We start from the raw sequence: 23778 nt of genomic DNA on the forward strand, positions 1-23778 counted from the left end.
CATCGTCCCTTATTTTGGATAACATGCGTTTAGTCTCATTTCTCAGTTTGTCATAGCTGTGAATAGAATTACAGTAGTTGCAATAAACAAAGGTAATACACAGATATGTAGCCAAAAATTTGTCAGACAAATGCGGATGTTGTTTCTGCCACAGCGAATAATCAAAAGTATCCGTTCCTCCATTACACAAGATGGCCGGTCCAGTGCATCATTTACCTTTTGTGAAAGGATTTGTAAGTAAGTGGTTATAAACGTGCTAATAGTAAGAAAAAGGCAAAGCTATTTCGGATAAAACATACTGTTCCCATACCGGGAGTCGAACCCGGGCCGCCTGGGTGAAAACCAGGAATCCTAACCGCTAGACCATATGGGACTTGCATCTTGGACAGAGATATTAGTGTTTATGAAGTACTGAATGACGTAGGAAAGGAAACTACTCTATTGTTGATACCAGAACTGGTTGTCCGGACAACACTGCTGTTTTGGACAGGTTCTTGAACCTTGAGTCGTTAAGTCGACCTAATCTGTGATGAAATGCTATGGTAAATTGAAAGTAAGAAATGTTATTGGTTTTATTGATAAATACTGTTACTGTGTTACTGTATTCAAATCGTAGATTTTTAACCACGTGTAAATTTAATCTGTAAAACGCATTTGCTTTTCTTCGCATTTCGATAAATATGCCAATCTTATTTCTTCAATCACAGATCAGTTGCACACTGCGGGCCTATGTGGTATACTAGGCCACGTTTCTTATTCTTATTCATATTTTTATTAAATTTTTAGCCCATAACATAAAAAACTAAACATTTTGTAGACAGTGTGTTTGATTTAAAGTGGTTCATTCGTTTAACGAGATATTAAGAACAATGAGGCTGCAATACCATTCAAAGGCACATGGGAGTGCTGTTTGACCATAACTAGGGCCAAAAGTCAGGAAAAAGGCCTGTTTTTGTGACTCACAACAAGCTGGTAGTGAATGAAGAGTGAAGAGTCTAAGGCCTTTCAGAGACTTTGAGGCAGTTTGCAACACCTTGACATTTTCAAGCATTTCAACTAACTGTAAACATCTATGCAAAAGTGACACATATGGTTGTATTCTGAGAAGCCTAACAAAAAATAATATGAGAGTGAAGTGAATGTAATACAAACAAGTTTTATTTAAATTGAGGGTAAACACAACTGTACAAAAAATAGGTTTTAGAGGTCTTCAAACAGTGCAAGAAAACACACTATAAATATATCTAGCCAAGACTTTTGAAGGTTGAACCTTGTAAACAAAAGTGTTGGCTGCATAAAAGTAAAAAGTGCAGTCAGAAATGTTTTGTTGTTTCCACACAAACTGTAAAAAAGTAATTGTAACTCAAGGCAGTGTCTCTGTTAGTTGAATACTAATTAGATGGGTGTGTAACACCCCTGATTGCCCCCACCCCCCTGTCACTCTCCATGTGATAATTGTCTGTTTATGCTGGCTGAATGGGGCGTGTTCTCACCTGGTACTTAACATGTGAATAGCGATAGGTGTGGCCTAGGAGGCTGCTGCAGTCAGAGACTACAGAAAATCCAAAGATTTCTTTTCACTCTCTTTAAAAAGGGCCAGCTATATAGTTTATTTCAATAAATATATTTGAAAAGTAGAAGTTTCAAGGTTTTTAATGGTGTCACTTATATGTTTGAATGACAAAAACACACAGAGTTACAGATGTGTTTTTGGAGAAGTGTCAAAAATCCCGACGGGGGGGTTCTAAAGGGCGGTTTATGCTTTCGACGCATAGCCTCTGCAACCGTCAAATCTGTCTCGACCACGAGACCACGCCCCCCGCGCAGAGGGTCTGCACCCGTCGTCGCGCACCTCAAAGAAATCCTGACTACAAGTCGGACGGACGAAAACCCACTTAGATCTCAAGCGGAAGTGCGCAGACAAAAAGCAGCTGTGATTGGTCCTTGGTATGCCTTTCCGGTTGTCTGTGTGACCACCTACGCTTCCTCCTTTGCATTTTCGCCAACTCCAATAAAAGAAGCTGTTCTTCTTCCATGTCGAGCAACTCCAGATCCATATCTTGCATACACGCCGTTTTTGTTTTGAAAGATAAACACTTCCGCCGGCGCCGCCGAAGTTCTCGTCACCGCCCACCGAAATTCTCGCGAGTTCTCGAATACTTTTGGGGGGAAACTGCTGTGCGTCCCTTGAAATTCCAGACCGAGGGCGCAAATGCATAACAGCAAAACTGGTTCACCACCAGACCCAAGCGACAAATGATGTGCGCAGTTGCAGAAGTCTAATTTGCCCTTTAGACTCCAGATTGTTAAAGGAGAAGTTCGTTTTTTTAAACCTGAACCTTATTTCTGGCATAAAATACGTTCATCTACTCACTGATAACAGTTTGGTGAAAGTCGGCGTCCTTCAGAAGATATTGAGATTTCTTGAGGCATAGACAATACAGCCTCTAAATAAGGAATTATCTGTCTTTATTTCATCAATACTTTAAGACCAATGAATGAATAAATGCGTACTGTTGCAGTGTTAGCTCATAGCTGCCATGTTGTCGAGCTATCGGGGGTTTTCTACACACGCGTCTAGTCACTAGACTCTAGTGTGATGATGTCATCGACGCGCCCCGCTGCAGCACAGCTTATTTACTCCGTGCTCTGTGACAGTCAGCTTACTTCACACAGAGTTTGCACACAGCTAGTTTTGTGCAACATGGCAGGACATTTATCAGATTTTGACGACGATGACTTTGAATGCAATGGACGTCCTTACCGGAGTGAATGAGCTGTGCTGCAGCGGCGCACAACGATGAGGTCATCCCACTAGAGATGTGTGTGGAAAGCCCCCCTTAAGCCCCCTTAAAGGGCGGTTTATAGTCGGAAACCAGGTCGTCTGCGTGTGTGTCGCAGTTAACGCAGACATGCCCCCCCCTTACGCAGACACTCTGGTGCACCTCCCCAAAATTGTAACTCACCGCAGACAGTGCCGCAGATATCGTCGCAGGGAGGAGAGAAAGGAGGCCTCTGATTGGTCAACTCTACATCCGCTCTACACTATGCGTATTTCCGGTTTGCTAACCGGCTAATGGTGACGCTAACCGTGCTAACCGTGACGATTCTTTCGCCTCTCTGCCAGCTCCAGTAGTAGCAATATTTCTTCTATTTCTAGATCGATCAGCTACATCTCAATCAAAGTGCGCATTCGTCCAGTCGCCATTGTTGTTGAATGACCTCCGTAACCGTAAGAGAAACACGCCACCCACCACACCCACAATCCTAGCTTGTTCGTGATTGTCCCTCTTGCGTTGTGGTGTGGAATTAACATAGCGCAGACCGCGCTTCAAAATTGGGCATAAATCAAAAATAACTGCGTCATGTCTGCGACAAGCTCACTGCGACACACTGCTGCGAGAGTATACACGGCCCTTAAGCCCCCTTAAGCCCCGGATAACAACAACATGGAAGCTATGAGCTAACAGTGCAATAGTACGCTTTCAGTCATTCATTGGTCTTAAAGAATTGGTGAAATAAAGACAGATAATGCCTTATTTAGAGGCTGTATTGTCTATGCCCTGTTCTCTCCCGTTATACGGATATACGCGGATCTCGAGAAATCTAAATATCTTCCAAAGGACGCCGACTTTCACTAAGTCGGCGAGTAGATGAACGTATTTTATGCCAAAAATAAGGTCCAGGTTTAAAAAAAATGAACTTCCCCTTTAATCATGTACCATTGTGTGAGACATTTTCTTGCTTGTCGCATCTTACACAAGATTACTATAGGGCGGCAGATGTAAAAAATGCAATTGGGAAGATTTAGCTTACAAATTTTGAACATTTGTCTCAATTTTCCAAGACATAAAATGTCCATCTCAATATTTAAATCTAAATTTTATATCTACATTTAAACGTATGCTTTGTATTTGAGCTCTGTACATGTTTACAAGTACGTTTGCGGTGTTATTTTAGGTTTGTTGTCATCTTAAATACGAGGGAAATGATGCTAAATATTAGGAGCTTGAGATAAATATTCAACATTTGTAAGCTTCTTGACTAAACTTTTACATTTGGCGCCCCGCAGATTACAGACCGGGGGTTAATCCAGGCAATATTCCACACACTTGCTGCACGTGTCTTTGTGAGTTGGAAACTATAAACGCAAAACTTTTTACACGTGGTGTAACTTTGCATCGCGCGGTTTGATTCATTTGACTTTTGAGAAAGGTGCTCTTCCACCACTGCGGCAGTCACTTTGATGGTAGCAGTCCTTTTTGGTAGTAAAAGCGGTGTAGTTGATCAAACGATTGAACTAATGAATGAGACTTTCATGAAAAAGGCCGACTGGCTCAGTCATATACAAGAGAAAAAAAGTTTGAAAAGAATGAAGCTGTTTGTGTGCAGTCTGGAAAGTGTCACCCAAACACAGAGAGGAAGTTGCACACAACATGTTTGCGCCCCTCTGTATTAAGCCAGAGCATCATTTACATAAAGAGGAAGCCACAAACTATACGTGTTTGTTGGATGGAGGTGGAATAGGGAGTACATGTTGTCATAGAGAGAGCTATCAAGTTTACAATCTGCGTCTGACTTCAGCGGCGCCCTTCTGTATGTGAAAGGGAAGCTTTGTCACCCCCAGCCTCAGCATCAACCTGCTCCCGGCGGCTCGCACGACAGTCATGGAGTCCTGTAAGGTGGTGGAAAATATCTACCTCCTGGTGGTCGTCACGCTCATCAGCGTTCTCCAGAACGGTGAGACAAAGCGAGACAAAAAACATTCTAAAACTTCTCATGAAGGATCTGATTGTTACTTTTTTAAAAATCTTAATTTGTGTTTTTTTTTCAGTCTTTTTTGCTCAGAAGGTAGAGAGGGAATGCAATTGCAAAAACACCCACGCGTCTGCCTTTGAGAGAGTGTCCTGCGCCAAGTAAGTGCCCTTTATTTAACCGTCCTCTAATGGACTGTTCAAAGTGGTGAAAGAATGCATGTGCCCTGTGTTACCTATACTTCATCCTGAAGGTTTTGGGTTTTATTTGGTTTAAAATGTATATTCCATCAGCTATGAATCCCGCTGAGAGGCAGTCCTCAATTGCCTGAACACACAGATGAGGGGAAAATCCTGGTAGAAAGCTTGTTTGAAAGTGTAGAAAATGAATGTGTAATTTCAACATCACAGGTCGTTGAATCACCCTTCAGTGGAGGGAGAGAAAAGGCCGCACGCCTATTTCACAGTCAGTTTCAAACTGGTGTCTTGGTTTAAATACGTCACCGCAGTGGGACTAGAGTTACTGACTGCTCAGATAAAAACAGAATGTTTTAAAAGGAATAAAATGAACCTATAAAACAGAAGGACGGAGCTGATAGAACATCTACAAAACTGCTGGTCTGGTTCATCAAATAAACTCTCGGGCGAAATTTGAGGCCTGTAAAGAGAAGGAATGAAACCGATGAAATAGAACAATTGTAGCACCACAGATTTGAAAAAAGATAAAATAAAATATAATAAATAAAAAGAAATACAATATTCTGTTCATGCTGCATACGCTTTGCTTTTCACATTAGTTTTTTGCCAACTGGCACCAGCTAAAAATTGAAATCTAGTATTTGCAAGTGGTTTTTAACATCCCGGTCTTAAGTCCACTCGGTGTGTCAGGCGACAAGAGGCAACATTCTTCCTGTTTTTAACAGAAAATGCCCGAACCACATCCTGTCTCCTACATATGATTTCAAAAACGTAATTACAAGCGCTAACCGGTTAGGCAGTGTTGCAAACGTCTCGTGACAGTTTGGAGCTGTTCATGTTGGTGTCGAGAGTGAGTTTTGCCACCGTGTTTCAGATTGATGTCACAATGGGCTCAGTTCGTTTGCTGTTTCCATCGTCAAGCGATGCCAAATGCTCACCTTTAAAACAGAAAAAAACGAAAGGAAAAAGTGGCTGGAGTGCATTGTGACGTTTTTACAAATGAATTTTAATCACAGCCATTTTCAGGCTTGGTTTTTAGATGGACTTTGCCAGAAACCACTCCTATGCTTTTTTTTTTTTTTTTATCAGCAGTGCTTCGGATTGATTATTTTTGTTCAGGGTAAACCTTTGGCCCTGCCCCAGATCCTGAGCACAATCATTTTCTTGACTGTTTAGTCGATTCCTTGTCAGAAGAAGGAAAATAATATGCTAACCCTGTAACACATTCCCTCAGCCAAAGCGATGCCTTCCGTTCGTGCGAGCTTGTCTGCATTGCGTGAAGTTTTTTATCATGTTGGGAAATCTGAAAAAAAAAAAAAAAGAATCCAACCAATGAGAAGCCACCAATGCAAATATTTTCTCGATATTTCCCTGACTGTTCTTTATTGCATCTGACTCTTCTCATGTTTCATATCTTTCTCTTAAGTGCTGAAAATGTGGCCTGTTCACACAGAGTGACTTCTTCTTTCCAGGGGTTTTGGATAAAAAAACAAACAGTTTTTCAACATATAACAATATGTTTTTCTCTTCTTTATTTACTTAGTTGGCCTGTAAATAATGGTGTTTTTGTTTTTTCCCGACACGTGCGACTGGAAAAGGTCTGCGCGGCGTGGCTTTGTTTAACATGCTGTTCTGATTATTGCAGTTGGTTGCAACAGCCAGTCTCTGCTGACACACAGAGCGGGCTCAGTTTTTCCTGGCTCTCTCTTTCTGGGTTTTTGTAGCTCATTGCCCTCTTACATTCATAAGATTTGACTTTTTTTTCCTATTCATTTTAAGTCAATTCTGCTCTAAAGTTGCCAAACGTGTCCTTGTATACCACATAGGCCCGCTGTGTGCAACTGATCTGTGATTGCTTCAGTCGTATTTCAGGTGATTTCCTTGAAATGTGCTAATGGCAACTCTTGTTTACTGGCAGCCGCAACTGCATGGATGCTTATCCCACTTTCCTGGCAGTGATGTGGTGTGCCGGGCTTTGTCTCAGTCAAGGTAATCATTAACCGTTCAGACAGACACACTTTTGTATCGACTCTCACACCCATATGAGTAAACTAAACTCAGGTCAAGATGTTTGCACTGCTTTACCTGTTTTTGAGAGGCAGCAAGTTCACATCCTTTTTCTGCTATCCAGCCTTAAGCCATCAGTGTGTATTACTTTTTTTCCCCCAAAACCATGAATAATAATCATGCCTCAATGCTGGGTTCAAACAACAATTAAGACTTATCCTTGCTGCCAACTGCAGCTGTTGATAGGTCAGCATAGCAGGAGGGGCAACAAGATGCAAACTTTCTGTTTAAAATAGCAGCATTTGTTGATAGACTGCTGTCGTTACTGCTCCCGGCAAAGTTTATTGACATAAACACAAAATGTCCTTATTTTCCAGCACAGAATTATTCTAAAAATCGGTTATTCTGTGTTTTCTGCACACTGAAACATGCAAAGCCCACTTCACGTCACGTTTTCTTTAGGGCACTTACAGGTTTCCTGTTAATATTTGTTTAACCTACGTTAGTCATTCAAACAAAAGTTGTGTTAATCATTTTGTGAGTGACTTAACCGTAACCGTCTCTTCACACATTGAAACAGCATAGAAAAATAAAAATGGAGTCATTCATAGAGATTATAGCAGATCATATGGTGCGTGCTATCAATTCAGAAGGCTCTGCAGCAGGGTTCACTAAAATTGAATCTTTTTTAATTCTCGATTCTTCTCTCCTCTGAAGCCCCTGCTGCCTTTGCTGGGATCATCTACCTTCTGGTCAGGCAGAAGTACTTTATTGGATACTTGGGACAGACCTCTCAAAGGTAACCTTCTGCTGAGTAACTCGTCTGGAGTCAATGAGTTTAGGAGCAGTTGCCTGACAGATTTTTTTTATTCTATTCTTTAATAATTTCTGTGTAGCACCCCAGGCTACCTGTTTGGAAAACGCATCATCAGCTTCTTGTCCCTGATGTGCTTTGTGGGCATCTTCAATTACCTGCTGGGACGCTTCTTCGGCAGCGACTACAAAGAGTACGTAGAAACCATCACCAGTGCTGCATCCGCTCTTCTACTGCTCCCTTAGTTCAGTGTGTCACATGACACACCCGCTTTTAACCCAGTTCATTAAAGCAGTTCATTTAAAAATCAATTCTTTTTTTTTCTTTTCCCCATGTAAAAGACTTTATTATGTTTTAGTTCAGTAAACATTAATAATACAATTTGTTACTCTCATATAGAAAAAAAAAACAAAAACGTCATCTTCAGCACAAAAGTCAAACAACTTTTTTGTCACAGTCGCATCATTTTCACACCCTTCAACCCCAGTTCAGCATGAAATCATGTGATGTAAATGAATATTTACAAGTAAAAATTTCTCTTAATACACATCATTTGTCTGGATCATTATTATGCCCTGCAGAATTTCCTGTTCCGTCTCCGTCATTGGGTTTTCGCCCCCCACTGAACAGCAGGGAAATCTGGAACCCGACAGCACATTTAGCGAAGCCCCGGCAGTCCCCCTTAGGTTTGAGAGCTCTCCATCTGCGAGGATGCTTGTACAACCAAGCGTCCATCAAACAGACAAGTCCTTTTTTTCCCAGTTTCCTCGAGGAAGCAGCGACCGACGCCACTGAAAACTGAGCAAATACACTCAAACTTCTCCCTCCTCTTCATCCGCAGCTGGCTCATGTTAGTTTCAGCTTTAATGATAAGAGACACAGGAGAGAGCACGTTAGACAGGTGCCTACCAACAAAAGGGCAGGTGATTGCAAACATGAAATGAGAACAACAGATAGCTTGCCTTAAATGTTCTTTTGCTGAAGCCAAACCAGTGGGGGAAGTCAAAGAGGGCATCGGAATAGTACTTAAGGGAGAAGGAGGCGTCCCCCCACACGGGTTTAACCTCCTCAGGGTCGTCAGTCGTGATGTCTTGAGGAGCAAAACTCTCCAGGGCTTCGGTCAAGTCAATCTGAATTAAGAAAATAGACGCTTTTAAAACCAAATTTGAAAGCACCTCCCCTTCGACCAGTAGTACATTTAGAGCTCATACAAGTGACACAAACAGAGACAGCACACGGTCCTGCTTACATCCACCCTGTAGCTCTCTCCAGCCACAGATGAGATGGTCCAGTCCAGGCCTTTCTCCAACTGCCACTTGATGAAAGGGTCACTGCCATCGATGGACACCACGCACTGCTTCAGCACTAAAACAGGGTTTTAAAAAAAAAAATCGAGAATTAGACATTAGAGGGGGGCGAAAGCAGAACATTTTTTTTTTTAACGTGACCTCAGTGTTGCTCCATCATTATAATCTGCCTGCCCCACCCAACAAGTGACCCGAGTCTAAAAGCCAGCATGAGTCACCTTATACCACCAAAACACGGAGCTGGCGCCCAGAGCTGTAAAACACACAGTGACTCCCACACAAAGTATTCTGTGCAAACTAAAAACAGCAGTGGTGGTTCGGTGACTGGTTGCGCCACTATCTGGCGTGCACACATACCTCTGGAGCCCCCGGCTTCCTTTGTCTTGGTCACTGCGAGCTTTTCCTCACAGACAGACGACAGCAGATAGATTCTCTTCGACACCAGACTCTTTCTCACGCTGGTATAGTCCCACAAGTTGTGCACTTTTACTTTTCTGTTAAAAAAAAAACATGGGGGAAAAAAAAGCACGAGTTCAGATGCGCACACAGTTATCATTATTGAGTCATTAACTCATTAATCATTAACACTCGGCCTACCAGAATTCTGCAACTAGCAATGACCATAGCAGTCAAAATGACTGACAATGACAGATGGTTTTCTGGGCCTTTAGTGCCTTGGCAAGTTCAAGGGAAGTAAAGAAGTGATCAGTGGTGATGTTTCTCCCATTCCCCAGGAACGGCTCAGACAATTTCAACACCACATCTTTGCCCAGATGTGGCGCAGCATTCAGTATATATTTGGTATCAACATCAGTAGCAAGCCAGAACTTGATACCAAATTTATCAGGTTTGCCAGCTATATACTGGATGAAGCTGCACCTTGCTTTTGTTGGGAAGATTCTCCAGAACTGTAATTTTCTTCTACTTGTCTTTTTTTTTTTGTCTCTCTAGGGTTTAGAGTGAAGCTATAACGAGGTTTTAGCTTCACAGAGCATAAAAAACAAACAGACAATAGAGCAGGGGAAAGAGTGGGAAAATGTAGCAAATAGTAAAATATGATACCCCATGTAAAAAGCATGCAGTCAATTTGACTGCTATGGTCATTGGAGGTAGTAATACTCAGATCTCTTTTCTGTTTTGAAATTTGAATGATAAAACAATGTTAGAATAAAATATACACATATTTAGAAAAAGTCAGGCTCCTATTGGTACATAGGTTTTTTTTAAACCAAGTTATGACGCTCCAAATTTTGAAAGCAGTCAAAATGACTGCCTCGGTAGTTTGAGTGTTAATGAGTGCGTGCGTGCGTGCCTTTGCAACAGTTTCTCACCTCCCCAAAGAGTCCTGGAAAACGACCTTCCCTCCACAGGACTGGAAATCGTCGATGAGCACCAGGTTCTGCTCCGCGTTGCAGCGGACTCGGTAACCCGAACCCAGAGTCTCCACGGAGAAACCCTCCGGCGGATTTTTCAGAAACTCCCCGACTTCTGTCACCCTGACGCGGCCGCTGCTCGTTGCGCTTATCGTCATGGTTCCCAGTTTTCCTTCTTCTTCTTCTTCTCCTCCTGCTGCAGCAGCTGCTGGGGTTTGTTTGCTGGGTCGATTTGATGTTGAGCTCTTATGAAGTTCACGTGCTGTCAAGGCTGTCACGTTTGACGTGACTTCCGGATGGTTTCAGCCAAAGTAAAGCACCCTCAGGGCGAATGAGGCTGTGCTTTGCCTTTTTTCTCTCTCCTTTAATTCGGTCGTCAATTGATTTGGATGGATCTATTTTTCATTGTGAAAACGTTTTCAAACGTCGAAGTAATTGTGTTCTGTGACAGGGGCGAGGCTAGGGTATTTTTAGTGGTGCCAAGGCACCAAGGGCGTAACTTTGGGTCTACCATTGGGGGGGTTAAACTCGCAGCATATTTATTTATTTATTTAATCATTTTCTTGCTCGCTAATTTGCCATTCCTGTGTTAGAAATACATTGTGATACTTTTACTGATTTAGGCTACTTAACGTAAATGCAGCTGTTCACTTCACTATTTATGCCATAACGACACAGTAGTTAAATTCAGTGTTTAAGCACTAGCCAACATTGGCAGATGACAAGAACTTAAAGATTAATCAATTTCATCACTGTATTGGCACCTACATGCAGCAAATGTATTATGCACAATGCAACTCTCGATACATCACACAATACAGGGTGGCACACTGGAGAGCAGCTTGCACCTTTATTCTGAACTGATTTCACATATTGCCCACTTACTATCACATTAAGATTGCTATAAATTAATAATAATATTATTAAAGGAGTCAGACCTGTTACTGATGGTGAACTTGTCTTTAATGTCGGGTGTGTTTCCAGAGCCACTAAAAAAAAAGCTGTAATCAAACCTCTGCTGAAAAAGGACAATCTTGACAAGACACAAATGAACAACTACAAGCCTATCTCAAATCTCCCATTTTTAAGTAAGATCATTGAAAAAGCGGTTTTTCAACCACTTAATTACTTTTTAAAACAAAACAACTGCTATGACACCTTCCAGTCAACTTTTAGACAGAACCACAGCACTGAGACTGCTCTGACAAAGAGTTTAACAACATATGTCTGAATACAGACGGTGGAAAAATGTCAGTCTTAGTTCTACTAGATCTCAGTGCTGCATTTGATACAGTTGACCACAATATATTACTGAAACGACTGGAAAACTGGGCGGGTTGAACAAATTTCACGGAAAAACATATGTTTTGACTGTTAAGCCCGGTGAAGATTTAACACATTAGCAGTCATTCCAGTTGTCAACGCCGCTTAAAAAGGTGATTTTCTTCTCTTCTAGCATTATCCTGACAGGAGAACCATGCCAACTTTGGATGCAGTTATCTTAGCGATAGCAATAGCCTCAATATACATATCGTTGGAAACTTAGTTTATGGCCGTTCATGTGAGCACAATAACTTAGTTTTGTAAATTTTACCAAAGCGACTGGTTTCGCCTTGCAGGGTCACATATAAGGAACACATGAGGTGAACGTCTTGGTATGTGCAAGACAACATTCAAGATTTTCGCGCTAGCTTTGTGAACTTTCTGAGCAGCCGTCACAGCCCTTTTCCATCAATTTAACTCTCGTTAATCCACCTCTTAGCACAACAAACCCCAAAAAAGTGTGACTGTTTTGGAGCAAACAGCAACTTAAGATACAGTTCAGTGACATTGGTTCCACACAGTGATCCCTGGCACCCTCTGGCACTACTCACCAGTTCCAGTGGCTGCGCATAAACAAACTTTCGGTAGCGAAATTGGGTTGGGTAATACCAAGTAGTCGGTTTGGGGGGGGGGGGGTTACATTACAGATTATTTAAAACATGATACTATCTTGAAATGAAATGAATGAATAAATTCAAACAAACAAAAGTTATTCATTCAGAATTTTATGGTATTTTTTGATGATTTGATTTGATGATATTGGGGGGGTTATATTAGCTGGATCTGATTTTTGAGGGGGTCATGACCCCCGTAACCCCCGTGCAAATTACGTGAGTCGACATGTCGACAAAATAAAGTCGACATGTCGACTTTATTCTCGACATGTCGACTTTATTCTCGACATTTCGACTTTATTCTCGACATTAATCTCGACATGTCGACTTTATTCTCGACATGTCGACTTTATTCTCGACATGTCGACTTTATTCTCGACATTTCGACTTTATTCTCGACATGTCGACTTTATTCTCGACATTTCGACTTTATTCTCGACATGTCGACTTTATTCTCGACATTTCGACTTTATTCTCGACATGTCGACTTTATTCTCGACATTTCGACTTTATTCTCGACATGTCGACTTTATTTTTCGACATTTCGACTTTATTCTCGACATTTCGACTTTATTCTCGACATGTCGACTTTATTCTCGACATTTCGACTTTATTCTCGACATTTCGACTTTATTCTCGACATTTCGACTTTATTCTCGACATTTCGACTTTATTCTCGACATGTCGACTTTATTCTCGACATTTCGACTTTATTCTCGACATGTCGACTTTATTCTCGACATGTGGACTTTATTCTCGACATGTGGACTTTATTCTCGACATTTCGACTTTATTTTTCGACATGTCGACTTTATTCTCGACATGTCGACTTTATTTTTCGACATGTCGACTTTATTCTCGACATGTCGACTTTATTCTCGACATTTCGACTTTATTCTCGACATGTCGACTTTATTCTCGACATGTCGACTTTATTCTCGACATTTCGACTTTATTCTCGACATTTCGACTTTATTCTCGACATGTCGACTTTATTCTCGACATTTCGACTTTATTCTCGACATGTCGACTTTATTCTCGACATTTCGACTTTATTCTCGACATGTCGACTTTATTTTTCGACATTTCGACTTTATTCTCGACATTTCGACTTTATTCTCGACATTTCGACTTTATTCTCGACATGTCGACTTTATTCTCGACATTTCGACTTTATTCTCGACACGTCGACTTTATTCTCGACATTTCGACTTTATTCTCGACATTTCGACTTTATTCTCGACATGTCGACTTTATTCTCGACATGTCGACTTTATTCTCGACATTTCGACTTTATTCTCGACACGTCGACTTTATTCTCGACATTTCGACTTTATTCTCGACATTTCGACTTTATTCTCGACATGTCGACTTTATTCTCGACATGTCGACTTTATTCTCGACATTTCGACTTTATTCTCGACATGTGGACTTTATTCTCGACATTTCGACTTTATTTTTCGACTTTATTCTCGACGTGTCGACTTTATTCTCGACATGTGGACTTTATTCTCGACATGTGGACTTTATTCTCGACATTTCGACTTTATTTTTCGACTTTATTCTCGACATGTCGACTTTATTTTTCGACTTTATTCTCGACATGTCGACTTTATTCTCGACATGTGGACTTTATTCTCGACATGTGGACTTTATTCTCGACATGTCGACTTTATTCTCGACATGTCGACTTTATTCTCGACATGTCGACTTTATTCTCGACATGTCGACTTTATTCTCGACATTTCGACTTTATTTTTCGACTTTATTCTCGACATGTCGACTTTATTCTCGACATGTGGACTTTATTCTCGACATGTGGACTTTATTCTCGACATTTCGACTTTATTTTTCGACATGTCGACTTTATTCTCGACATGTCGACTTTATTTTTCGACATTTCGACTTTATTCTCGACATGTCGACTTTATTTTTCGACATGTCGACTTTATTCTCGACATGTCGACTTTATTCTCGACATTTCGACTTTATTCTCGACATTTCGACTTTATTCTCGACACGTCGACTTTATTCTCGACATTTCGACTTTATTCTCGACACGTCGACTTTATTCTCGACATTTCGACTTTATTCTCCACATGTCGACTTTATTCTCGACATTTCGACTTTATTCTCGACATGTCGACTTTATTCTCGACATTTCGACTTTATTCTCGACATTTCGACTTTATTCTCGACATGTCGACTTTATTCTCGACATTTCGACTTTATTCTCGACATGTCGACTTTATTCTCGACATGTCGACTTTATTCTCGACATGTCGACTTTATTTTTCGACATGTCGACTTTATTCTCGACATGTCGACTTTATTTTTCGACATGTCGACTTTATTCTCGACATGTCGACTTTATTCTCGACATTTCGACTTTATTCTCGACATGTCGACTTTATTCTCGACATGTCGACTTTATTTTCGACATGTCGACTTTATTCTCGACATGTCGACTTTATTCTCGACATTTCGACTTTATTCTCGACATTTCGACTTTATTCTCGACATTTCGACTTTATTCTCGACATGTCGACTTTATTCTCGACATGTCGACTTTATTCTCGACATTTCGACTTTATTCTCGACATGTGGACTTTATTCTCGACATGTCGACTTTATTCTCGACATTTTGACTTTATTCTCGACATGTCGACTTTATTTTTCGACATTTCGACTTTATTCTCGACATTTCGACTTTATTCTCGACATGTCGACTTTATTCTCGACATGTCGACTTTATTCTCGACATTAATCTCGACATGTCGACTTTATTCTCCACATGTCGACTTTATTCTCGACATTTCGACTTTATTCTCGACATGTCGACTTTATTCTCGACATTTCGACTTTATTCTCGACATGTCGACTTTATTTTTCGACATTTCGACTTTATTCTCGACATTTCGACTTTATTCTCGACATGTCGACTTTATTCTCGACATGTCGACTTTATTCTCGACATTAATCTCGACATGTCGACTTTATTCTCCACATGTCGACTTTATTCTCGACATTTCGACTTTATTCTCGACATGTCGACTTTATTCTCGACATTTCGACTTTATTCTTGACATGTCGACTTTATTCTCGACATGTCGACTTTATTTTTCGACATTTCGACTTTATTCTCGACATTTCGACTTTATTCTCGACATGTCGACTTTATTCTCGACATGTCGACTTTATTTTTCGACATTTCGACTTTATTCTCGACATTTCGACTTTATTCTCGACATGTCGACTTTATTCTCGACATTTCGACTTTATTCTCGACATGTCGACTTTATTCTCGACATGTCGACTTTATTTTTCGACATGTCGACTTTATTCTCGACATGTCGACTTTATTCTCGACATTTCGACTTTATTCTCGACATGTCGACTTTATTCTCGACATTTCGACTTTATTCTCGACATGTCGACTTTATTCTCGACATTTCGACTTTATTCTCGACATGTCGACTTTATTCTCGACATTTCGACTTTATTCTCGACATGTCGACTTTATTCTCGACATGTCGACTTTATTCTCGACATTTCGACTTTATTCTCGACATTTCGACTTTATTCTCGACATTTCGACTTTATTCTCGACATGTCGACTTTATTCTCGACATTTCGACTTTATTCTCGACATGTCGACTTTATTTTTTGACATGTCGACTTTATTCTCGACATGTCGACTTTATTTTTCGACATGTCGACTTTATTCTCGACATGTCGACTTTATTCTCGACATTTCGACTTTATTCTCGACATGTCGACTTTATTCTCGACATGTCGACTTTATTTTTTGACATGTCGACTTTATTCTCGACATGTCGACTTTATTTTTCGACATGTCGACTTTATTCTCGACATGTCGACTTTATTCTCGACATTTCGACTTTATTCTCGACATGTCGACTTTATTCTCGACATGTCGACTTTATTTTTCGACATGTCGACTTTATTCTCGACATGTCGACTTTATTCTCGACATGTCGACTTTATTTTTCGACATGTCGACTTTATTCTCGACATGTCGACTTTATTCTCGACATGTCGACTTTATTCTCGACATTTCGACTTTATTCTCGACATTTCGACTTTATTCTCGACATGTCGACTTTATTCTCGACATTTCGACTTTATTCTCGACATGTCGACTTTATTCTCGACATGTCGACTTTATTCTCGACATTTCGACTTTATTCTCGACATGTCGACTTTATTCTCGACATTTCGACTTTATTCTCGACATGTCGACTTTATTCTCGACATGTCGACTTTATTTTTCGACATTTCGACTTTATTCTCGACATGTGGACTTTATTCTCGACACGTCGACTTTATTCTCGACATTTCGACTTTATTCTCGACATTTCGACTTTATTCTCGACATGTCGACTTTATTCTCGACATGTCGACTTTATTCTCGACATTTCGACTTTATTTTTCGACTTTATTCTCGACATGTCGACTTTATTCTCGACATGTGGACTTTATTCTCGACATTTCGACTTTATTCTCGACATGTCGACTTTATTCTCGACATTTCGACTTTATTCTCGACATGTCGACTTTATTCTCGACATGTCGACTTTATTCTCGACATTAATCTCGACATGTCGACTTTATTCTCCACATGTCGACTTTATTCTCGACATGTCGACTTTATTCTCGACATTTCGACTTTATTCTCGACATTTCGACTTTATCCTCGACATTTCGACTTTATTCTTGACATGTCGACTTTATTCTCGACATGTCGACTTTATTTTTCGACATTTCGACTTTATTCTCGACATGTCGACTTTATTCTCGACATTTCGACTTTATTCTTGACATGTCGACTTTATTCTCGACATGTCGACTTTATTCTCGACATTTCGACTTTATTCTTGACATGTCGACTTTATTCTTGACATGTCGACTTTATTTTTCGACATTTCGACTTTATTCTTGACATGTCGACTTTATTCTCGACATGTCGACTTTATTCTCGACATGTCGACTTTATTTTTCGACTTTATTCTCGACATTTCGACTTTATTCTCGACATGTCGACTTTATTCTCGACATTTCGACTTTATTTTTCGACTTTATTCTCGACATGTCGACTTTATTCTCGACATGTGGACTTTATTCTCGACATTTCGACTTTATTCTCGACATGTCGACTTTATTCTCGACATGTCGACTTTATTCTCGACATTAATCTCGACATGTCGACTTTATTCTCCACATGTCGACTTTATTCTCGACATGTCGACTTTATTCTCGACATTTCGACTTTATTCTCGACATGTCGACTTTATTCTCGACATTTCGACTTTATTCTTGACATGTCGACTTTATTCTCGACATGTCGACTTTATTTTTCGACATTTCGACTTTATTCTCGACATGTCGACTTTATTCTCGACATTTCGACTTTATTCTTGACATGTCGACTTTATTCTCGACATGTCGACTTTATTTTTCGACATTTCGACTTTATTCTCGACATTTCGACTTTATTCTCGACATGTCGACTTTATTCTCGACATTTCGACTTTATTCTCGACACGTCGACTTTATTCTCGACATTTCGACTTTATTCTCGACATTTCGACTTTATTCTCGACATGTCGACTTTATTCTCGACATTTCGACTTTATTCTCGACATGTCGACTTTATTCTCGACATTTCGACTTTATTCTCGACACGTCGACTTTATTCTCGACATTTCGACTTTATTCTCGACACGTCGACTTTATTCTCGACATTTCGACTTTATTCTCGACATTTCGACTTTATTCTCGACATGTCGACTTTATTCTCGACATTTCGACTTTATTCTCGACATGTCGACTTTATTCTCGACATTTCGACTTTATTCTCGACATTTCGACTTTATTCTCGACATTTCGACTTTATTCTCAACATGTCGACTTTATTCTCGACATTTCGACTTTATTCTCGACATGTCGACTTTATTCTCGACATTTCGACTTTATTCTCGACATGTCGACTTTATTCTCGACATTTCGACTTTATTCTCGACATGTCGACTTTATTCTCGACATGTCGACTTTATTCTCGACATTAATCTCGACATGTCGACTTTATTCTCCACATGTCGACTTTATTCTCGACATGTCGACTTTATTCTCGACATTAATCTCGACATGTCGACTTTATTCTCCACATGTCGACTTTAATCTCGACAGGCAAAATATAAATATTTTTTCTTATGCCTGGCCCTAATACTCTTCCGTAGGAGTGAGTGAGAAAAGTACGGAAGAGTATTAGGGCCAGGCATAAGAAAAAATATTTATATTTTGCCTGTCGAGAATATTCGACTTTATTCTCGACATTTTCTTATGCCTGGCCCTAATACTCTTCCGTAGAAAAGGAATGAACTTCAGCGATAGATCCTTTCTATTTCAGAGTTGTATGCTTTCAGCCAACCAATCCAGCTGTTCCGGCACTGTCCGCCAGAGGTCGCCACAGCTTCATTCTGCCGCACAGCGCTGCCGGCTCAGTGCGTGCAGGAATGTGACGAACCACTTTCTATCCGGTGGATCAAACCCTCAGCCACAGGAGCCATGTGTCACCATGTTGTGGTGAACAGATGCAAACTGGTCGCGGTGCTTCTCTCTTGTTTCGGTAAGTGGAGCCGACACACCGCCTGTCAGTGTTAGCTTACCCGCTTATCACGGGAGGAGTCCGGACACGCTGCAGCAGAACGGCCGGAAGTGCCGCTTAGTTTCCCTTCGGAGTGAAACACAGATGGGTTTCATCCCACTCACGTGTTGGAACATATATCACAAGGGCTCCTCTAGCTTATCGGCATCCAGACGACCTATTTATCAAAGTGGGGACGCAGAACTAATAAATATAAATAAGGCTATAACGCCATAAATATCCAAAAGTTTTGCTTTGAAGATCAGCACAGGAAGCTGATTTTATACTAGTTGATAAATTGGTGTTGACTCGCCACACATTTTGACATATTATCCTAAATATATATATCCAGCATTTAAAATGACAAAGACTTTAGTTATTTGCTGTCACATTTCCTATCTCTTCTCTCTGTTGACCTTTTTCCAAGTATTCACATCTCAATGTCTTTTAAAATAAGCCTCTTCCCTCGTATTTTAATCTTCAGCGTGCTTTAAGTTGTATCTGCCACATTGGTTGCAAACTAGTATTCCTGGTGGGTTCAAATATTTCCCCAAACTCTACATAGAATGCAAGATACCATATGTTTTATGTGCACCAGTGCACCAAAAACCATTGTTTGCAAAAAGGATTTTCTGTCCTCCGCCATGATGCATGGTTTAAATGCTGATTTATCAAAGATAAGACATGCGCATTGGCAGGTAAATGGTTACTGATGAATGTGTTTAAACTATGAAATGGCGACTTGTGTCCAGTTTTGCTGATGTTAACGCTGTTGTTTCTCGCTGCACCAAGGCCCCTCCACAGGAGGCAAACACACGGGTCCTGCTTATGTAAGTGCTGCTCCTCAGATTTTTGCAGTGATCATGCTCCACCATGAGGCTCAGCTGTGTGTGTGTCAGACCTAACGAGAATCCCTGCGACTCCCTGCAGGCGGCAGAACACCAGGCGCGCCCTGCACACAGTTATGTGGGTGAGTGAGGCATTTAGCCGCAGATGAGCTTGTTGTTTTATTTAGAGAAGTTTTGGAGGCTGTAACCACTTCTGTTGTCTTTACTACTTTCTTTCTTTGGGCAACGTTATCAGACATCACGGCACACATTTCCACTGTTATGCTGATTGCACTAATTTATCTAATAAAACGAAGCTACAGATACCAGTCAGTTGGCTTCGTTCAGCCTAACATTGAAATGAGGGAAATCCAGTGCTTGGAACCTAAAACTGTGTCATCCCGTGTCCTTTGCTTTTTCCACATGGGTTATCCCTTTCTGCGTTCTCAGGGATGGAGGAGGTGGTGATCGTGATCCAGAGTCAGAGGAACTCCCACCATGCCCGTCGCGGTGGCCAGAGGAAGGCTGAGATTCACCAGGAGGCAGCCAGACTCGGACAGGTGAAATTTCGCAGACAATCAACCGCTTAGATAACCAGCAACACCAAGAGAGATAGATTTGTTGGATTTTGAAGCTCGACCTGCCGTATCTTGTGTGCTGTTTGTGTCCACACATAGCTGTTTCACCAAGTAAGTCTCTTGAAAATTTAGCTTTAGCTAACAGCCTTCAAATTATTGTATTGTTCTTGTCCATACTGAAGGGAAATGGGTTTTTGGGGCTGCTCTGGTGTTTCCGGGCCTGGATCGTTTGCCGCATTGTGTTTAGAATTTATTTCAATATTTGTGAAATGTTAAGAGGCTGAAGTTCCACTGCTAATTAAAACACTCCTTAGTTAATGCTGCTAAAGGAGGCATGACCTCTAAAACTGTACTTGCAGTCACGACTGTGATCATTCAGTTCACACTATTTATTTCTTTGGTATTTGCAGGCATCATTCTGTTGAATTGGCTGCTTCTTTTTTTTTTTTAAGTAACTGTCCAGCAATTCTTTTTTTTGCCACATTATTTTTATTTTCAGTTTTTAACACTGTTACATACAGCCTTTACATCATTCAACTTCCATGCAAAAAGTCGCTGCATTTGTTTAAAGACAAGTAAAAGTAAAACAAAACATAACACTCAAAACAAGGTTGCTCCTCCTGTTAACCAAGGTGATAATCTATATACAAACGAGTATTATTAATAAATGCAAAATAAGACACAAATATAGAGAAAACATACAAATCTTACAAGGTCAGGATCTGCATTGCCCACAAAGATTAGTCATCCACTTCTTCATCTATTAAATCCAAGTCCTTAATGTAGCTGATGAAAGGGCTCCACGTGTCTTCAAATAATTGCCGTTTAGTAGGGGTGGGACGATGTGCTTTGGTCACGATTCAATTGTATCACGATTCTAAGGTGCCGATTCGATATGTATCACGATTCTTGATAATTGCGATTCTACAAGTATTGCGATTCGATATAATCAGTAATTGCAATTTTCTTCCTCCTTAAAAAACAAACAAGTTGAATCATACACTCCTAGAATGAATGTCGTTCCCATAAACGATGCACATCAGTCTGTCAGTCAGTCCAGCAGCTGACATTTATTTCAACTCAGACTAAAAAATGCTGTACATGTTAAGTACCTCTTTTTAAGTTTACAGTTACAAAATGAATTCAAATGTCCACACAGCACAAATGTGGGCTAGTTTTAACATAACTTAATGTATTGATGAAGTTTTTCTGGACACGGATATGACGTAATATAATCGATTCAGGGCAGAAAAATTGATATTCAAAATCATCCCATTAAAAATCGCAATATGTACATGAATCGATTTTTCTGCCCACTCCTACCGTTTAGCCTTTAATATGCAAGTTATTCTCTCTAATGGAATGCTTGCTAAGATCTGTCTTATCCATTGAGTAGTACTCGGTCTACAGATCTTTTTCCACAATAATGCAACACATTTCTTGGCATAAAGCAAGCTGAGGTCTATAAATGCCCGCTCATTCCTACTATAGTTATGTTTCTGTGGGTGTATGCTCAACAAAAAAAAGTTTTGTTTGGAAATAATCTTCTACACATAAATCATGTTCATGCGGCTTCTCGATGTTAGGTGTGTCGTTTTCTCATGAGGGCTGTGAGCAGGAATCACACGTCTCCTGTGTGAATGCATTGCAGTGTGCTGGCATATGCTGCTGCACAACACCTTCATCTTTAGTATGTGTCAGTGACTCTTACTGTGGGTTTATGCAGGTTGAAACCGCAGCTCTGCATAAATCCGGCTTACTCCCCAAAAGGTGCCATCCTTTCCACAGACGACTCCCTTTGGAGTTTAAGATGGATTTATGCATTGCTGTGATATTATGTTGGCACCAATAGGTGTCATCCTTTCCATAGAGCCTCTCCACCTTTGCCGAAGGGATTCCAGCTTTGGTTATTTTATTAAAATGTGCCTGCCAGGCTGCAGTTGTATATCTACTCTTGGAAGGACGTAAACTGACAGTTTTTTTTTTTTTTACTGTCCATAAAATCGATCTAAAAAAGCATTCCTCATTGAAATAACTGACAGTTGGCAGTCAGCGGGGACTCTGTGGAAAAGTTTCTCCACGAACATAAAGTACTAAAAAACAATGAAATGTCTGCAGCTTATGTGAGGACTAATACAAATGTTCAAATTCTTCCATTTCCCCGGACTAATGCAAGTTTCCCCCTGCCGCGCTAGTTGAAGATGTGATTATTTTCAGCAGGCTGTGGTGAAGACAGGAACAAGATGGTTGCTTTTATTATCAAGGTCATTTTGACGGCACATTGCAGAATATACGGTGCAGCCTTTTCATTTGATATATTTTACCCAATACAGGATCTCAAAAAGTTCATATGCAGCATTTATAGCCATCATCAGTGGCGTAGCCAGAAAAAAAATACTAGGTGTTCCCAAGAAAACACTGGTGTTCCTTTTTTTTTTTTTTTCAAATTTATTAACTCCAAAATAATACATTAACCATGTATTTTAACAGGGAACAAATGCAACCGCTGCAAAACATAAAGTGACACAGTGCCCAGAGATGAAGAACACATCATGGCACGTGCACATACTCATGGAGCCATACTATTACGCATGGTTAACAAACCCATTTAATCAACATCTGAACAACACCATTGTTGGGTTAAGAACGTAACTTATTTGCTGCTATATTTGCGCTCTAACTGCATTCACAGGGCAAGGCGGCGTGGCTTGGCTTTGAATGCATCAATTATCTCATCAGAGTCAATTCAATTCCTCGGCGAGCTCCTTTTCAAACATGAGCAGTGAGATGCTCTTCAGTCTGTCTGTGACCATTGTGGTTCTGATCTTCGACTTAACTCTGTTAACAACCGAGAACAGACGTTCAACAGAGCAACTAGTGACTGGAAGTGTTGCCAATACTCGGAAACACATAATGGATGAGAATTGCAGTCCTCCGTCCATTTTCCTTTTGAGCAATTGCTCAAACACATTCAGCTCGGATGTGTCCAACTCAATGCCATAATGCCCGCTTGCCTCGTGCAGTGCGTCGAGCTGGTAACGTGCGTCTGGCGCTGGCATGAGGGAAGCAGCGGCCCTCATTATTCCGTACGAGTCTCGTTGGAAACGGTTGTTCAGTTCCATCAACTGTCTGTCAAGGATCATATTCCACAGTGACCACAGCAAATCCGAATCACACCTTCCCCCTGTAGATGTCACGTGAGAGTAAGCCTGGCAGGCAGCTTTCTGTTCCGTGCGCCTGGCCCTGCAACATCCCAGTTCTGAACATCATTTTCGCTCATAACGCCCTCCGTTTGCTTGAGTATTCTCTCAAATTC

The 23778-nt window shown here is 40.6% G+C and overlaps 3 protein-coding genes and 1 non-coding gene across 5 annotated transcripts in view; 2 read left to right on the forward strand and 2 right to left on the reverse strand.

Moving 5' to 3' along the window:
• Positions 1 to 301: 301 nt before the first annotated feature.
• On the reverse strand, positions 302 to 373 carry trnae-uuc (transfer RNA glutamic acid (anticodon UUC)). Its single transcript has one exon. It is a non-coding gene; the product is annotated as a tRNA-Glu (tRNA).
• A 4122-nt stretch (positions 374 to 4495) lies between these two features.
• alox5ap (arachidonate 5-lipoxygenase-activating protein) lies at positions 4496 to 8320 on the forward strand. Its single transcript, XM_075487498.1, has 5 exons — positions 4496 to 4740; positions 4835 to 4916; positions 6871 to 6941; positions 7677 to 7758; positions 7856 to 8320. Exons 1-5 carry the CDS (start codon positions 4668 to 4670, stop codon positions 8016 to 8018), a joined length of 471 nt encoding a protein of 156 aa, XP_075343613.1. The 5' UTR covers positions 4496 to 4667; the 3' UTR covers positions 8019 to 8320.
• Positions 7986 to 10843, reverse strand: medag (mesenteric estrogen dependent adipogenesis). Its single transcript, XM_075487497.1, has 5 exons — positions 10412 to 10843; positions 9438 to 9574; positions 9023 to 9138; positions 8736 to 8903; positions 7986 to 8634 (listed from the first exon to the last, which is right to left on the reverse strand). Exons 1-5 carry the CDS (start codon positions 10609 to 10611, stop codon positions 8620 to 8622), a joined length of 636 nt encoding a protein of 211 aa, XP_075343612.1. The 5' UTR covers positions 10612 to 10843; the 3' UTR covers positions 7986 to 8619.
• A 7971-nt stretch (positions 10844 to 18814) lies between these two features.
• The window catches only part of b3glctb (beta 3-glucosyltransferase b), a 31795-nt gene continuing 26831 nt past the window's right edge, over positions 18815 to 23778 (forward strand). For both annotated transcript variants that reach the window (XR_012773275.1, XM_075487499.1), the window contains exons 1-4: positions 18815 to 19039; positions 19850 to 19887; positions 19988 to 20027; positions 20335 to 20444. Coding sequence is in view for 1 of the 2 variants with exons in the window: in XM_075487499.1 (XP_075343614.1) it covers positions 18979 to 19039; positions 19850 to 19887; positions 19988 to 20027; positions 20335 to 20444 (249 nt within the window). In the remaining variant the exon portion in view is untranslated. The remainder of the gene's footprint in view (positions 19040 to 19849; positions 19888 to 19987; positions 20028 to 20334; positions 20445 to 23778) is intronic.

The sequence above is a fragment of the Odontesthes bonariensis genome, chromosome 16 (assembly GCF_027942865.1).
Source record: "Odontesthes bonariensis isolate fOdoBon6 chromosome 16, fOdoBon6.hap1, whole genome shotgun sequence".
Lineage (NCBI taxonomy): Eukaryota > Metazoa > Chordata > Actinopteri > Atheriniformes > Atherinopsidae > Odontesthes > Odontesthes bonariensis.

Bases quoted from the DNA above. Each gene is read 5' to 3' on its own strand.
- alox5ap (XM_075487498.1), top strand. From the start codon at position 4,668: ATGGAGTCCTGTAAGGTGGTGGAAAATATCTACCTCCTGGTGGTCGTC. The intron at 4,917-6,870 runs GTAAGTGCCCTT...GTTTACTGGCAG, and splicing joins GAGAGAGTGTCCTGCGCCAA to CCGCAACTGCATGGATGCTT. The intron at 7,759-7,855 runs GTAACCTTCTGC...ATTTCTGTGTAG, and splicing joins TTGGGACAGACCTCTCAAAG to CACCCCAGGCTACCTGTTTG.
- medag (XM_075487497.1), bottom strand. From the start codon at position 10,611: ATGACGATAAGCGCAACGAGCAGCGGCCGCGTCAGGGTGACAGAAGTC. The intron at 9,575-10,411 runs GTGAGAAACTGT...TTTTTTTAACAG, and splicing joins TTCCAGGACTCTTTGGGGAG to AAAAGTAAAAGTGCACAACT. The intron at 8,904-9,022 runs GTAAGCAGGACC...TTCTTAATTCAG, and splicing joins GAGAGAGCTACAGGGTGGAT to ATTGACTTGACCGAAGCCCT.